This window comes from Lingula anatina, chromosome 1, assembly GCF_051362555.1.
Source record: "Lingula anatina isolate TDL-2025a chromosome 1, LinAna3.0, whole genome shotgun sequence".
In the NCBI taxonomy this organism is placed as follows: Eukaryota; Metazoa; Brachiopoda; class Lingulata; order Lingulida; family Lingulidae; genus Lingula; species Lingula anatina.
The window spans coordinates 52,733,474-52,747,325 of NC_141767.1; the positions used below are offsets into that span (position 1 = coordinate 52,733,474).

The following is a 13,852-nucleotide window of genomic DNA, read 5'->3' on the forward strand; positions in this document are numbered from 1 at the left end:
AGGGAATGATTTATACTGCACTTATCCGACGGCAGCGGAGAACTGCAGCACCAACAACCTTTCAGTTACTCGTGCATAGTCATTTATATACTGTCATCAATGTAAACCCACGTTACTTGGTAAACGAGAATAAAACACATATATCAAAGTGGATATGCAGTATTAGCAGACCAAAAAATTCTGAAATTTCCCAATCTTTGAACCCTCCAACACCTGCTTCTTCTGTTAGTTTAAAACCGTTTAAATCACAGTCATCTACATTGCCCCCGCTCTATGTTCCTAAAACCGAACTAGAAGTAATAAGTCACACTATGCAAACTACAGAGGATGAACTGATAAATCATGTCCAACTGCAGCCAATATTGACATTCAATTTCAAAGAAGGACAAGGACTTTTTCCAGAGCAAATGGAAGTGTTACCATCTGGAGTGAAGGAGTCAAAAAGAAAGAGAAGAAGGAAAAAGAGAGACTATGGCAAAGAGACGATTCTTCCAGGGAATCTTTTGCATCAGGTGACAGATCAAGTAAGAAAGATGGTAGAGAATGGACAAATGGAATCATTTGGTGCTACATCCAGTTCAAGTTGTAAGGTCAGTTTAATTTAAATGACTACACATTATATTAGTAAAAAGTCAGGTACTAGTATATGTTTTGAAATTTAACTTGTTTTGAAAAATAATTATCAAACGTTTTTGTTGATTGTTTTAATTAATTTGGATAAGTGTTACAGGCATAAATGCTCTAAAATAATGTTGTTTTTTTTTCTTTCTTCAAGAAGATATCACCAAAAATGTCGGATCATTTGGATTTTACAGAAAGTTTTGCTAAAAGTGACTTGGATGTTGATGCTGAGGAATATTTAACAGAGTTACCATTTGCATGCACTGATAATGTCCTAGAGTCTCAGCCAGAGGAGGATGATGCATGTTTAGTTGATGTTGGTGATTTAATGACAGGTAGGAAGAAGAAAAATCTAACCAACTCTCTATGTTGTCTTTCCAAGTACTGACTACACCTAACACACATTTCACTGTTTTCCATGGGCCCATCATTTTTGACACACATAACATACTGCCACCTCACATGTACAGTGTATGTACCTGTTATGTATACCTAACAAACTCGACCATGGTCCACTGCCATTTAAGCTACTAGTATGCTTCCACACCAAACAGAACATTATATCATACATATGAAGCTATGCTCACCAACTTCTTAGGCACCGTTCACATGAAAAATCCAAATTCCAAAAATCCAAAAATCCATTGGCGGTATCTAGTGATCACAGTCTGTGCCCTGAATACCCCGCGACATAATTAACTATAAGCGTGAGTGAGTCGTTTCCAAAGCTGTAATTAATTCTTTGAGGAGATTCTGAAGCCTGGACACATGCATAGTAATAAGTTAGAAAATGACGGTTGCAGTTGCTTTGAAAAATGTGTTTGTCGATTTTGTGCAACAACAAGACGAAGAAGATGAGGTCCCTATATATATGACAGATATTAGTGTAAACTGATGAAATCCACAGTTTAGAGATACTACTGCGCATGCATCGTGGTGTCAGAATCTCCTCCGAGCGCAGCCGAGAACTAATTACAGCTTTGCAAATGACTCGCCTGTGCTGCTAGTTAATTTTGCCGCGGGGTATTCAGGGCACAAACCGTGATCACTAGATACCGCCAATGGATTTTTGGAATTTGGTTTTTTCAGGTAAACGGTGCCTTAATCCCTGCTGTGACCTATACAGCAACAAACTAGAACTAACCACTCCTTTAAAAAGCAGCAGCAGGACAGTAAACATCAACATATTATATCACTGTTATTTTAAATTTGAAATCTCTCAAGAACCATCTGTGTCTGTACATATTGCCATGGCCGAGTCGTTGTCGACGTGCACTTTCAGTGATATACAAATAAATTGAAAATTGTTTTACCTTTTGTCTTCAAACTTACAGATCTGATGAATATTCATGACATACAGGTCAAGTTCAAAAATCAGCCTGATAACATGGCCATTATACAAATAAAATGAAAAAACTTACAAGAATGATTGACTTACAGCTAAAATTGGCAAACCAGATTGATTGGATTATTTTTCTTTCTTGTTGTCTGTACATTTGATAGCTTTGCTACCTTATTTTATATGTAAATTTTCATTTTTTTTTTCTTAATTTCATTTTAAATGTTTTCATTAAACTGTGAAGTTCTAGAAGTGGAATTGTAAAAAAAATGCTTTTAAAATGGTTACAGTTGATGAAGGTTCACTTTAAACACTACTGTTGCAGGTATACTAGACAGGAAATATGAATTTTATCAGAAAAAGGAATTACAGAAAGCAAAGAAAAAGAAAGCACAGAAGAGGAAGCAAGCTAGTGGGAAAAGAGAAGAGAATGAGGGGGAAGCAGATGAAAAGAAACCCAGAAGAAAGCCTCCCAACTATTTTGTAGCCATACAGATGAGTAATCAAAAGGTAACACTTGAAGCTGTATGCTTTACTAATCAGTCCAGGTTTTTCACCTTTGAAGTTATTAGATTCATTGTGAAAACTATTATTTCCAATAGATTAAGTTCTTAAAGCAAAAGGTTTCAACAAAACTAGCTGTATATCTGAAGGGTCACATTAAAACCTTAAGATATTTACTTCATGAGTTGAATAGCCTGCAGTATATAGATGCCTGTTGTTCATACACTCTGCGTAATAACGATGAATATAAAAGGGGGAGGTTTACATATTGGTTGGATGAAAGTTGTAGCTCAATGACTTAATTAAGTTAAGAATTTAAAGGACTCTTGTTAGACCAAGTGTGCCCTGTTACAGTAGAACTGTACCCTGTCTGTTTTAACTATATATATCAGTGCTTTGTATTAATTTTTTTCATCCCTTAGATTCATAGTGCTCTTAACTGTTTTAACTATATATATCAGTGCTTTGTATTAATTTTTTTCATCCCTTAGATTCATAGTGCTCTTAAGGAAGTCCAGAAGACAATACTCCAAAAAGACAAGAATATATCTCCTGCATTCATACCAATCCCCACTCTTCATCTCACCATGATAGTGCTTAGACTGGATGAGGAAGAGGAGATGCAGAGGTGAGATTGTGTTTCTGGAAACCTGGTGGTTGCAGCAGTGTGTTAGATATGAAAATGTAAAATGTAGCTCAATGGGGGTACAGGGCAAAGCAGACACAATCTTCAACTGGGTTTGATCCCATAGTTTATTTATTTTTTAATCAAAAACTGTGGATCAAATACCATAAAAGAAGTAAAGGAAAGTAATAAAAGTCTAGGCTAAAATAAATACTTTATTTTACAAGTATTTACATGTGCAAGAACGAATGTTGTTGCCCTATTCGTACAATATACATTGTAAGCACTACATAATATGAGATAAATATACATTTTTTTCTTACAAAGCTTTTAACATACTGCAGGACACAATATTAATCCATGCTTATTAAAGCAAAAAATACAAATTTATTATACTAACAGTTTTACTGCAGAGTTAAGAACAGAAAATGCACAAATGATGACTTACCATTTTCTGCCTTTACTCCCATATGATGTAGTTATAAAATGAAGTGAAAACTCACATAAAATGTACATGTATCACTCCATGGGTGCATTACTACAATTAAATTAATTATTTAATCAAAAATTAAAAAGCAATTTTATTTTTGTCTTATTGAAGGAATTTTAAATTTTGATTCAGAGCAAAATCAGCCTTGGAGAAGTGCCGCATTCAGCTGGATACTCAATTCAAAGGCCAACCCCTGGACATTGAACTAACTGGTTTAGGTCACTTCAAGAAGGAGGTCCTCTTTGCCATGGTCAAACCTGGCCAGGAGGCTGACCAACTGACCATTATAGCAGGTGAGATGGAGTTATGTTTATGTAAGGTAAATGCATGTTTGATGACAAAATCGTTTTTTTTTTCATGAAATGCAAAAATACTGGCTTCATCCATGGAGGGAACTGAAATTTTTTATGTGTTTTTATAATGGGTTCTGAAAATGATTATAGTATCAGATGTATATTTTATAAGCTTATAAGTCACTCTTGCAGGAAATACCATTGTAGTAATAGAAAATAAAATACTATTTCATTCAAACAATAAAATTGATTAAAAAAATGTATATTGAATAGCTCATTGTTAACTTTCTATTTTAAACCTCCAGAGTGTGTAGAAAAGTGTTACGAGGAACATGAGCTGTATGGAGATGGGAAAGACTTTAAACCACATGTGACAGTCATGAAGTTATCCAGGGCGCCCAGTCTGAGAAAGAAAGGTGAATGTTTTAGGGGGGGGGGGTCATGATTATATTTAAAAGATCGGCCACTGTTGAGGAATCTTGTTATGGTTAAGTAACTTTTTTAAAATACATTTTCTAAGTCATATGATCTTGCAAAAAGTAACATATTCTATGATGTAAGGTAATTGTTCAAGGTATGGTATTACTTAACCTATGGAGATATAAAATTTACCCATGACCTCTAAAAATCAAATATGTTAATTTTTCATTCTGTAAATATTTTATAGCCACAGGGCCTTCATATTTCTCTAGGTATCCGCAGCATTGCTTCAGATTTATATGAAGACTACAAGGATACTGCATTTGGAGTGCAGAGAGTAGAGGGTCTACAACTTTGTGCTATGCTCAAACAAAAAGATGAGACGGGTTATTACCATGTGGAGCATTCTGTTTCCTTCGGCACTGGTACTGATAACACAAAAGATTTAGGCACAGAAATGATGCAGGAAACCTCTGTTGAACCTATTAAACAATTACAGGAAGAAATTACAAAGCATGGTGATTATGTAAATGGTAAAGATACAGAAACTGAAAGGAAACATGAAAATTGTGTTGCAGTTGAGAAACAAACACATGAAGCAATTGTGCAGTGTGATACAGACGATAAGCAAGTCGTCACTGAAACTGGTGGATACTTTGATTCTTCTGAAAGGCAGCTGTTGGAGAAAGATATAGGTGACTGTCAATCTAATTTTAAAACTGAAAATGTACACCAGAGTTCAGAAACAATTATAAAATAATAACAAATGAATTTGCTTGTGATAAATATCTCTGAAATTTAAAGCGCAATAATATGGCAGCCACGAGGGCACCTGTGTTACATGTGCATGAAAGGCACTAATGGAAGCAATAAACAGAATTTTAAGCGGCTAGCTTTTGGTAAAAATGGTGCTTTAATTCGATTTTATCTTGTTAAAATATTCAATATTTGACGTTTGACTGAAATGAGAGAGAGGAAGGATTAATTAAGATGTTGGCACACATTAAGGAGTTTACTGTGTAAATATTGCAATTAAATTGTCACATAAAAGTTATTTTGTTGATACGCTTTGATTTGTGATAGAGCCACCATTACACTATCTGTTTAGTGTTGGAATCTCATTAAATTCGGACATTTCCCGCCTGGTATGGCTCTCCAGGTTGCACAGTAACCTTATCGATTTTTTATAAAATGACTCGACAAAAGTTTAAAACAGGTCATTGGGCTAATAAGAATACAAAGAGCATCAATAATTTGACGTACCATTTCGTATTGACTTATTATATGAAACTGACGCACGTGTGTAGGTCGAAAATGGCTAAATATTTGACTTGTGTATACATAAAACTTAACTCTTTCACTACGATGTAATAGACCGCTAACCCAAACAGTTGAAATGGTTCTAACGTTCGTCTCATAGTCAACTCGTTACAGTGCAAATTACAGTTGGGTTTGAACCACTATTTAATCTCCAAGCGACACGTCTCCCTCACCATAAAGCCCATTTAATCAATATCCAATAATACAGCGACCTACCCACTCCTTGGTAATCGAACAAATTTTAGTTCGACAACCCGCCGCCATGCATCAACATGAGGAGCATGAGAAGTGCGGACAGTGCGTCCGTCACAAACAGTGCGCAAAGCCCACCTTCACGCCGCGGTACCTTCTGAAACGACAAGCAGTAAGTGGCAGTTCCGACGGAGGGGCGGGCACGGCGTCGGCATCTAAGGGGTCTGGAGAAATACCACAGCAACAACCCAAACCGACACATTTTGTGTGTATCCAAATGAATAACAAGAAGGTAAGAGTCTGCAAGACGAAACCAGCTGGAACGGTTCGTTGAGATTCTTGTTGAATTTTTCCAGGGATGTTTCATCATGTACTGTTTCTTTACTTTGGGTGTAAAATATGTAAGATGTGTTGCCCTCTTAAGAATATAATATGAGGCCATTCTTCATATGCTTTGACCATGATTTGCATTTTTCTCATCCTATATTTTTGAAGTTACTACGTATATCTCCCAACTAAAATTCCGAAGAATTTATCTATATTTCATTACTGATATATTTAACTTGTTAAAGACCTATATTTATAACAAAATTCTTACACATGTGTTCGCTGACTTTCAGAAATATATATCTTTCGGTATACAATCCTTGGGCCCAATCACGCCCCTCTTCTTAAACGTTTGGGCAACTGCTTGCCCAGTTAACTGAATAGTTATATTAAATCTTCCAATAAACATTTATTTGGTATTGTCAGCTTCAAGAATCATTGATGAAGGTTGAGGATGACATCGTAGAAAAGTACAAAAGCAATTGCAAAGTTGACCTCTCAAGCATCGTAAAATCCCCTTCTGCATATCACATCACTTTGATGGCGGCCAAAATCGAAAACGACAAGGTGTTGGAAAGGTGAGAAGCCTGTTAAATGTATATCACCTGAAGTCTACGTCACTGTTCCATTATCAGTTTTAAAAAGACCTACTACAGTCTATATATTTTTTTCTTCTAGAGTTTGGAAAATCTTTTTCAACTCTTCACTAACTCAAATTTGCCTTGCCGCTTTTTGTCGTGAGATAGTTGACTTTTATCAATAATTGTAACGTCTGCTTTTGAAATCGTTTGACATGTTCCTAATAAGGACAGATTAGTCAGATAACGGCCATGCAACAATGAAGATACACATAAAGATAATTAATAATTGCTGATTTGTTTTCCAAATCGATATTTCAATATTTACTTATGCAGATTAAACAAAACTGATAAAACTGAAGAGGCAGGTTGCTCCTCTGTCAGAATCATCCGTCACTGGTGCTAATAAGGCATTTAGCACGTTTTTGCGTTTTCAGGGCCAAAGAGGCTTTAGATAATTGTTACGAGACACAACTGATGAAGTTTGAAAATGATCCGCTTACAGTGAAAATGCAGGGAATAGACGACTTTAGTGGAGAAATAGTCTTTGCTAAAGTGAAACCCACACCAGAAAAGGGAATTCTAGGCGAAATATCAAGTAAGTGATAAAATGGCACGTGGACAAATTTATAAGTTAGAATTGAATAATCGAAAATCGCATACATATACAACATTACAAACTATTTATCCATTTGGTATCCCAGCACAGCTTATGGGAAAAATGGACCATAGATACATGTACTAGCATATATCGGGAGAAGGTCAAATTTAGGGTATTATATATATATATATATATATATATATATATATATATATATATATATATATATATATATATATATATATATATAACTAGTTTCTTTATAGTTTGAGTGATGTAACTGGTCATATGTTTTTTTCATCTATCAATTGTTTTGTTTATCTATAACAGAGGCAGTGAGAGCAACCTTCAAACAGGCGTCAGTAAAACCATTTGAAGACCGACCTTTCATCCCACATATTACCATTTTGCATTTGTATCCACACATGAAATATGAGCTCGGTAAGAGACGCACAATTTTCCCCACGTACTACAGAAATGCACAGTTGTAGAACACATTAACGTTATCTTACAAATATTTCTATTGTCTTGTTTATTTATTTATTATAATTTGTATACCGAATGTTCTATTCAAATTCGTTTTGTTTTAGGTTTACGGAAAATAGACCCGAAGTGTTATGAGCCGTACAGGGAGATGTACTTTGGCCAAAAAAAGATCACCAGCGTGCAGCTGTGTAAAATGGGCCGACCAAAACACGAACCTTATTATGAAATTGCACACGAAGTTTTCTTTTGAAATGTTGGATGACATAGGTCTATAGGTCTAAGTGAGTTAAATGAACATTCAAAGAATGACGTACTTTGTTTCCAGAGGAACAAAGGTGAATCAAATGAAAACGAATAATCATTTTAAGTGAATAATTGAGTTAATCAATGTGTGTGCCCTTAATTTTATAAATGACTTAAAAGCTTAAATATGTTTTTCAAAGATACAATGTGTAATTCACATGAAATATTCAATGAATACATTCCAATAAAATTGTTTATTTTGATTTCTTTTGTTTTGATGTTCAAAGGAAAAAAGGAGAAAATAAAATACTCACTTTAATGAAATCTCGAAATCATGAAACAAAAATAAATTACTGTTGATCATGGATTTCCCATGTAACAGAATCCAGGATAATTTTTCTTCACAAAATTTGTTCTTTAAAATTACAGGGAATTAAATTGCGTCGTGCATAAATTGGATAGAAAGATGGTTAATAAACGAAGGATACAAAATAAGCCTACTTTAAGGATAGTGCTTACCTAATTTTTGACATTCAAAAAGGAAAGATGTTATTTTTAAGCAATAGGGTGAGACTACCACCAGAGTTACTCAAAATAAATGCGGCTTACTGTTGGTGCTATTTGCGTAGCTGGTACTTTAATACTGTCTTATCTGTTCACAATTGTCACGAAGTAATTATTCAGACAAAAAAAAAAAAAAAAATTCACACCAAAGTGGAAGTCGTTGTGCTGCAACAGACAGTCAATTCTGTCCTAGATAAAGACTTCAGCATTGTAAACCTCCGCTGTAACCAACACTAGACGCGTGAACAAATGTAGAAGTTTAATATAGGTAATAATGGGAAAAACTTACAATTTAATCAGTGCTAAATAGTTGTGAAATTTAATCAAGTTGATAGGAGCCACAACGTTTTTGTTGGATCAGCGAGTGCAAATCGTACCATCACATCGTGGTGAAAACTTGGTTTTCTCTAAGTCCAACACAACCTCAACTGAAATCCGGTTGGAAATGGTGGTCACTGAATGTCTAGTTTTTTTCATAATAGATGTATATCTTTATATCATCTTAAAATGAGCAAAAAAATGTTTTTCTTTATTCTTGTATAATTGTGACTGTTACATGTACATCCTTCAGCATGGCCAGACAGTTTGACATTGACATATAAGCACCCCCTCCCCCAAATATTTCTCCTGTACACATTTTCAAGTATCTGAACCAAACACTATAACGAAAAATACTTTTAAAAAATGAGAAGGGCGGGCACAATTACAAAAAGAAAGAGTTGTATGGTCAGGAAATGTGTAAATTACGCTGAAATCATTCTAAATTAACAACAGTTGGTGTCACAAAAGGCCATTTCAACTACTGATAATATTAACTGGAACAATTCCCAAAACAAAACTACAGGCAAGGGCCATCCATATTCACTTACATCAGCAGCAATAAAATAATTTGGAACAATATTAACTGTATCTATTTCAAAGAGCACTTTGAAAAATGGTAGTGGTGGATTTTTTGCAACTGTTGTTCTGTACAATCATGAAGCAACAATATAAAAACTACTGAGAAGTATGACATTCTTTAATTGACCAAGAAACACATTTCTCATTCAGAGTATAATAAAAATCTTATGATTGCACATTGAAGTGTTAATTAATTAATTTGTTAATAGCATTATATAAGTGAATGACAATTCCTGAGTTGACTGTCAGTGGTCGGTATATAAATACTGAGTATTAATTGAGTAATGGAGAGTCAGGCTAATAAAAATTGAATTATGAAAATAATAATAATGACAAAAAGATAAATTTTTTCAAACCTCTCAAATACATTTGTTCTTTTGTAAGCAATAATTAATTTAACATCTAAAAGCCAACTGCAGTAATGCACATGAAAAGTTGCAACGCCATAGTTGGCGAGGGATTTGTAGCCTCATAAAATTAACAAACTTATTAATCATATCTAAAGTAATATTTACATATACACATGTGTAAATGCTAGCTATGTATGTATTTGTTCTATATTTTTAAAAGTTAAATAAAAGACCTCTACATAACATAATGTTAACTAACACTTGAGACAAAACAAAATACATTGTTGAACAAGTCATAATTTACATACATGATACTTAAAGACAAGATCTTCAGTTTATAAACCATTGATAAACAATGTTCTGGCAATAACAAATATGTATCAAACCAATTCAGGACATATTCTTGTTTAAATTAGTTCAGTTATTATAATATTGTAAAATATTTATTATTTTGTTTCAAACCACTAGAATATTTTAAAAAATGAATTATTTGTAATCAAAAAGCTCACATAATATCTAAACCTGAAGCACTTACACAAGACTATAATAGTGTTATCAAAGGATTGTAACTGGACATAGCATCTAACAGCTATAATACATACATATATATATGAAAATAAACAGGTTTCTAATAGTCAAAAAGTATAAGATTGAAATGCTTGGCAGTGATGCAGCTCAACAATATAAATAACAGTTTCTATCACCTAATATTACAAACTAACTGTGTGAGATTTTGGTTTCAGAATCTTTTTTGTTTGATCATTCAACTTTGAAAAATTCAAAAGCAAAAAAAAACTAAGCAAAGCTCCCTCATTCATTTCTTGGTTAATTCTACCATTCACATAGTTCTGACTTGGCCATTAACATAGATATATGGAAAATCATCTGACAACAACTATCTGACATAAAAACAAGAAAGACAATAACTTAACTATGCTCATAAAGAATGCCAAGTTTCAATTGCATTATTACCTTGCTTTAATATTACAAAACTACTATAGTAACTCTGTCTATTGTCAATAATATAAATACTTTCCATATCTTTAAGCAGGACAGAAAACAAAAAAAGGGTCTCAGCTTAGCTTTGAAACCTAAACAATTGAGGTAGATCCACCATATAAGACATTTCATACAGTTTTAATGAAAAAAATGAAAAAAGATGAACCATGATACTACATTGTCCATTTAATAATTTTTCCCAAAGATTTTACTAAAGGTGCACTTTTTCATATTTTTTTCAATGAATGGTAAATGCCATCTTAGAACATCTTAAAATATCCATCATGCTCACTATTAATATGTACAACTTGACCATACAGTCATCTTGTACAAAAAATTGTTGGCAAAGGCAGCAGTACTTCTCAATTGAAAAAAACAATAAATGATGCATACCCTTTGAATATCTCACACTAATCATAAAACTGAAAGGATATCTTCGGAATTTATTGCAGTCTATGCTGTAAATCCAAATCCATATAGTCTGGTCTCAGAATTATCAATATAATTTAAATGTGAAAAAAAATGAAACCTATAAAAACAGCTATTTATTATTTGGTACCAGGACAGTAACCAATTTTAACATCCACTGTCAAGACCTTACTGCTTGACCAGTCCACTTCAGCTCCATTAATCTTCATGTTCCGTATACAGCCTTGGAATTTCTCATTTGCCTGTGCTGCACCCTGTGGTTCAGCATAATCTAGGGAGAGAGAGAGGGAAAATACATAGGTCACTCATTTTCTAATCAAAATGTTGGACTCAACAATTTTCATTAAGTATAGTACTGTTATGTTATTAGTCGCATGAATGTAAGTGCTTATGCCCACCTGCATGTGTGTGTTTGCGGTATAAGTGTGAATGCACTTGCAAATGCATCATGCATATAGGCCGCTCAAAAAGGTTTACATAAACTATCTGTGTGGAGTGCTGGGTAAGTTAAATGGAGTCCAGGTATCATTGCATTTACAAGTTATGACTATAATGACAATTTATCTTCACAATGTCATGATATCATGCTGAGAAATTAAGAGATGATTTTTTTAGATAAGTGATATGTGTCGTTTATGATATATATTCCTGTGTAGTCAGCTCAGTATTATTATAAATAGAACTCAATTGATGTACTCTTGGGCTGTAGGCCTGAAATACAGTGAAATAAACTAGAAAAGTTTAATTCTATTCAATACTTAAGCAAACCTATACTTACATGGGTAGCCTCCAATAAAGAGAGGATGATCTGTGGCTAGGAATTCTGAGCCCCCTGTCTCTGACAGCTGTTCAACCCCATCTACAGTTAGCATTATGGTGTTTTTAACCAATTCTGCTCTTACTGTGTGCCATTTATTATTGCACAGTCGGAATGGATTTTCATATTCAGTCATAGAGAATATTAAGCCATCCTCATTGTTTACTGTAAATTGCAGCTGGAATGAATATCAAATTGGAATAAGTATAACTTCAGTACTTTAACATGAGGGTAAATTTCTGAAATACAACTTAACGTCAGTAAACATTTCTGTAATGAACAAATTATAACATAAAACATTATTAAACATGTTTTCAATCATAAATGCTTTGTTTTAAAAGATTTTTCTATTGCTGAGATTTTACATAACTGAAATAATAAAAACAATACATCAATGTAGGCTTAGGATTATAGTCAAAGACACACTGTTAGTCTAAATCAAAAAACCAACCATCACACCAATTACAGCAATTCAGGAAACATCTATGTGTACCACCAAACGCTTTGTAACCCCTGTAAAAAAAACCTCTCAGACCTATTATCACTTCATTTCTGACAAATTTAAATACCTCGGACCATGAATATTTTGAGCATACTACTCACCTGCCCATCAAACAGTTCCAGTGCCATGGAGGGTCGTCTATAGGGATGACTTATTGTCAAGATTACACCCTCAGGCTTGGTGGTGCGGAAATCAAAGGTCAGCAAAAAATTGGAACCGACCACAAAATTAGAATCTGCAATGGAGAAACACCATTCTGAACTGGATGCTATGATAATTTCATGCAGTAACATTTCATAGATTTTGACGTTATCATATCATTAAGTTCATATTTTAAACAACACAAATACACCAGCTGACAATAGGATCTTACATTATGTTGGATCTTAGGTTGACATATTGCATAGTGCAGCAGTACCACATTATGTAATAATACTATATTATGATGTAACATTTGAGTTCAGATTTATTAGCCCCAAGAGAAAATTACATTCATATTTTAAAACATTATAATAAAGCATTGAGAACTTGCATCCCTTACCATATATACCATAAGCATAACCACTGAAGTAGACCCCCTTCTCATAGTACTTGTTACAAGTACTAACACCCATGATAGCCTTGCTCTGGATGAGATCAACCTTCTGGCTGTTCAGGCGGAACCCTCGCACACAGCCCTTCAAACTGTCTGGAACCTAGACGGAAGATGTCAGAAAATTGCTTCATTATGTGTTTTTGAAGGTACTGTATTAACTTAACAAATATTGCCATGAATTTGGAAGTCACATGTATGACATGGAGAAAATAGCATTTACTAAAAACAATTAATACACAGAAAGTGTCTAGTCATGGTTACATTTGAAACATTTGATCAAACCTAGAACATTAAATTGACATCAGTAATCTACCACCAAACAGTATCTATCATAAAATCAATATCTGTGTATTCAATTCTTTCTTGCTTGCTCAAGTGCATGGTAAGGAATTGAAACTAACCAGACCCATCCTCATGTTGTATCCTCGTGGCAATCCACCAACATACATAGGAGCAAGCACATCAATCTTGTTTGCTATACGCCCCACAATGTCCGGGCCTTCATCCACTTTGAAGATTATGTTATTTGCTGACTTCATTAGTCGAATCTACACATAGAAAAATATTTTGTCTTATCAGTGTCTTTACTTTGGATTTGTTTATCTTTTACATTCAACTAAATACTACTTTAATCACATACTTTTATAATAATACATC

The 13,852-nt window shown here is 33.9% G+C and overlaps 3 protein-coding genes across 6 annotated transcripts in view; 2 read left to right on the forward strand and 1 right to left on the reverse strand.

Moving 5' to 3' along the window:
* The first annotated feature begins 5 nt into the window (after window positions 1–5).
* Window positions 6–5,198, forward strand: LOC106163839 (uncharacterized). 2 transcript variants are annotated; one of them, XM_013541529.2, is made up of 7 exons: window positions 6–590; window positions 776–956; window positions 2,286–2,470; window positions 2,956–3,092; window positions 3,712–3,872; window positions 4,178–4,288; window positions 4,565–5,198. In XM_013541529.2, exons 1-7 carry the CDS (start codon window positions 6–8, stop codon window positions 5,050–5,052), a joined length of 1,848 nt encoding a protein of 615 aa, XP_013396983.2. In that variant the 3' UTR covers window positions 5,053–5,198. The 2 variants fall into 2 exon arrangements, with proteins under 2 accessions (XP_013396983.2, XP_013396984.2); XM_013541530.2 differs by having other exon boundaries at window positions 779–956.
* A 180-nt stretch (window positions 5,199–5,378) lies between these two features.
* Window positions 5,379–8,742, forward strand: LOC106163852 (A-kinase anchor protein 7). The gene is made up of 5 exons (XM_013541549.2): window positions 5,379–6,096; window positions 6,558–6,709; window positions 7,147–7,307; window positions 7,641–7,751; window positions 7,901–8,742. Exons 1-5 carry the CDS (start codon window positions 5,875–5,877, stop codon window positions 8,044–8,046), a joined length of 792 nt encoding a protein of 263 aa, XP_013397003.1. The 5' UTR covers window positions 5,379–5,874; the 3' UTR covers window positions 8,047–8,742.
* Window positions 8,743–9,603: 861 nt separating this feature from the next.
* Window positions 9,604–13,852, reverse strand: part of LOC106163871 (laminin subunit alpha-2) — a 74,432-nt gene continuing 70,183 nt past the window's right edge. For all 3 annotated transcript variants that reach the window (XM_013541578.3, XM_013541579.3, XM_013541577.3), the window contains 5 exons: window positions 13,597–13,743; window positions 13,142–13,295; window positions 12,702–12,835; window positions 12,060–12,276; window positions 9,604–11,552 (listed from right to left, as the gene is read on the reverse strand). In XM_013541578.3, the coding sequence (XP_013397032.2) occupies window positions 11,401–11,552; window positions 12,060–12,276; window positions 12,702–12,835; window positions 13,142–13,295; window positions 13,597–13,743 (804 nt within the window). In that variant the 3' untranslated portion in view covers window positions 9,604–11,400. The remainder of the gene's footprint in view (window positions 11,553–12,059; window positions 12,277–12,701; window positions 12,836–13,141; window positions 13,296–13,596; window positions 13,744–13,852) is intronic.

Bases quoted from the DNA above. Each gene is read 5' to 3' on its own strand.
- LOC106163839 (XM_013541529.2), top strand. From the start codon at position 6: ATGATTTATACTGCACTTATCCGACGGCAGCGGAGAACTGCAGCACCA. The intron at 3,093-3,711 runs GTGAGATTGTGT...ATTTTGATTCAG, and splicing joins GAGGAAGAGGAGATGCAGAG to AGCAAAATCAGCCTTGGAGA. The intron at 4,289-4,564 runs GTGAATGTTTTA...ATATTTCTCTAG, and splicing joins GCCCAGTCTGAGAAAGAAAG to GTATCCGCAGCATTGCTTCA.
- LOC106163852 (XM_013541549.2), top strand. From the start codon at position 5,875: ATGCATCAACATGAGGAGCATGAGAAGTGCGGACAGTGCGTCCGTCAC. The intron at 6,097-6,557 runs GTAAGAGTCTGC...TGGTATTGTCAG, and splicing joins TCCAAATGAATAACAAGAAG to CTTCAAGAATCATTGATGAA. The intron at 6,710-7,146 runs GTGAGAAGCCTG...TTGCGTTTTCAG, and splicing joins AACGACAAGGTGTTGGAAAG to GGCCAAAGAGGCTTTAGATA.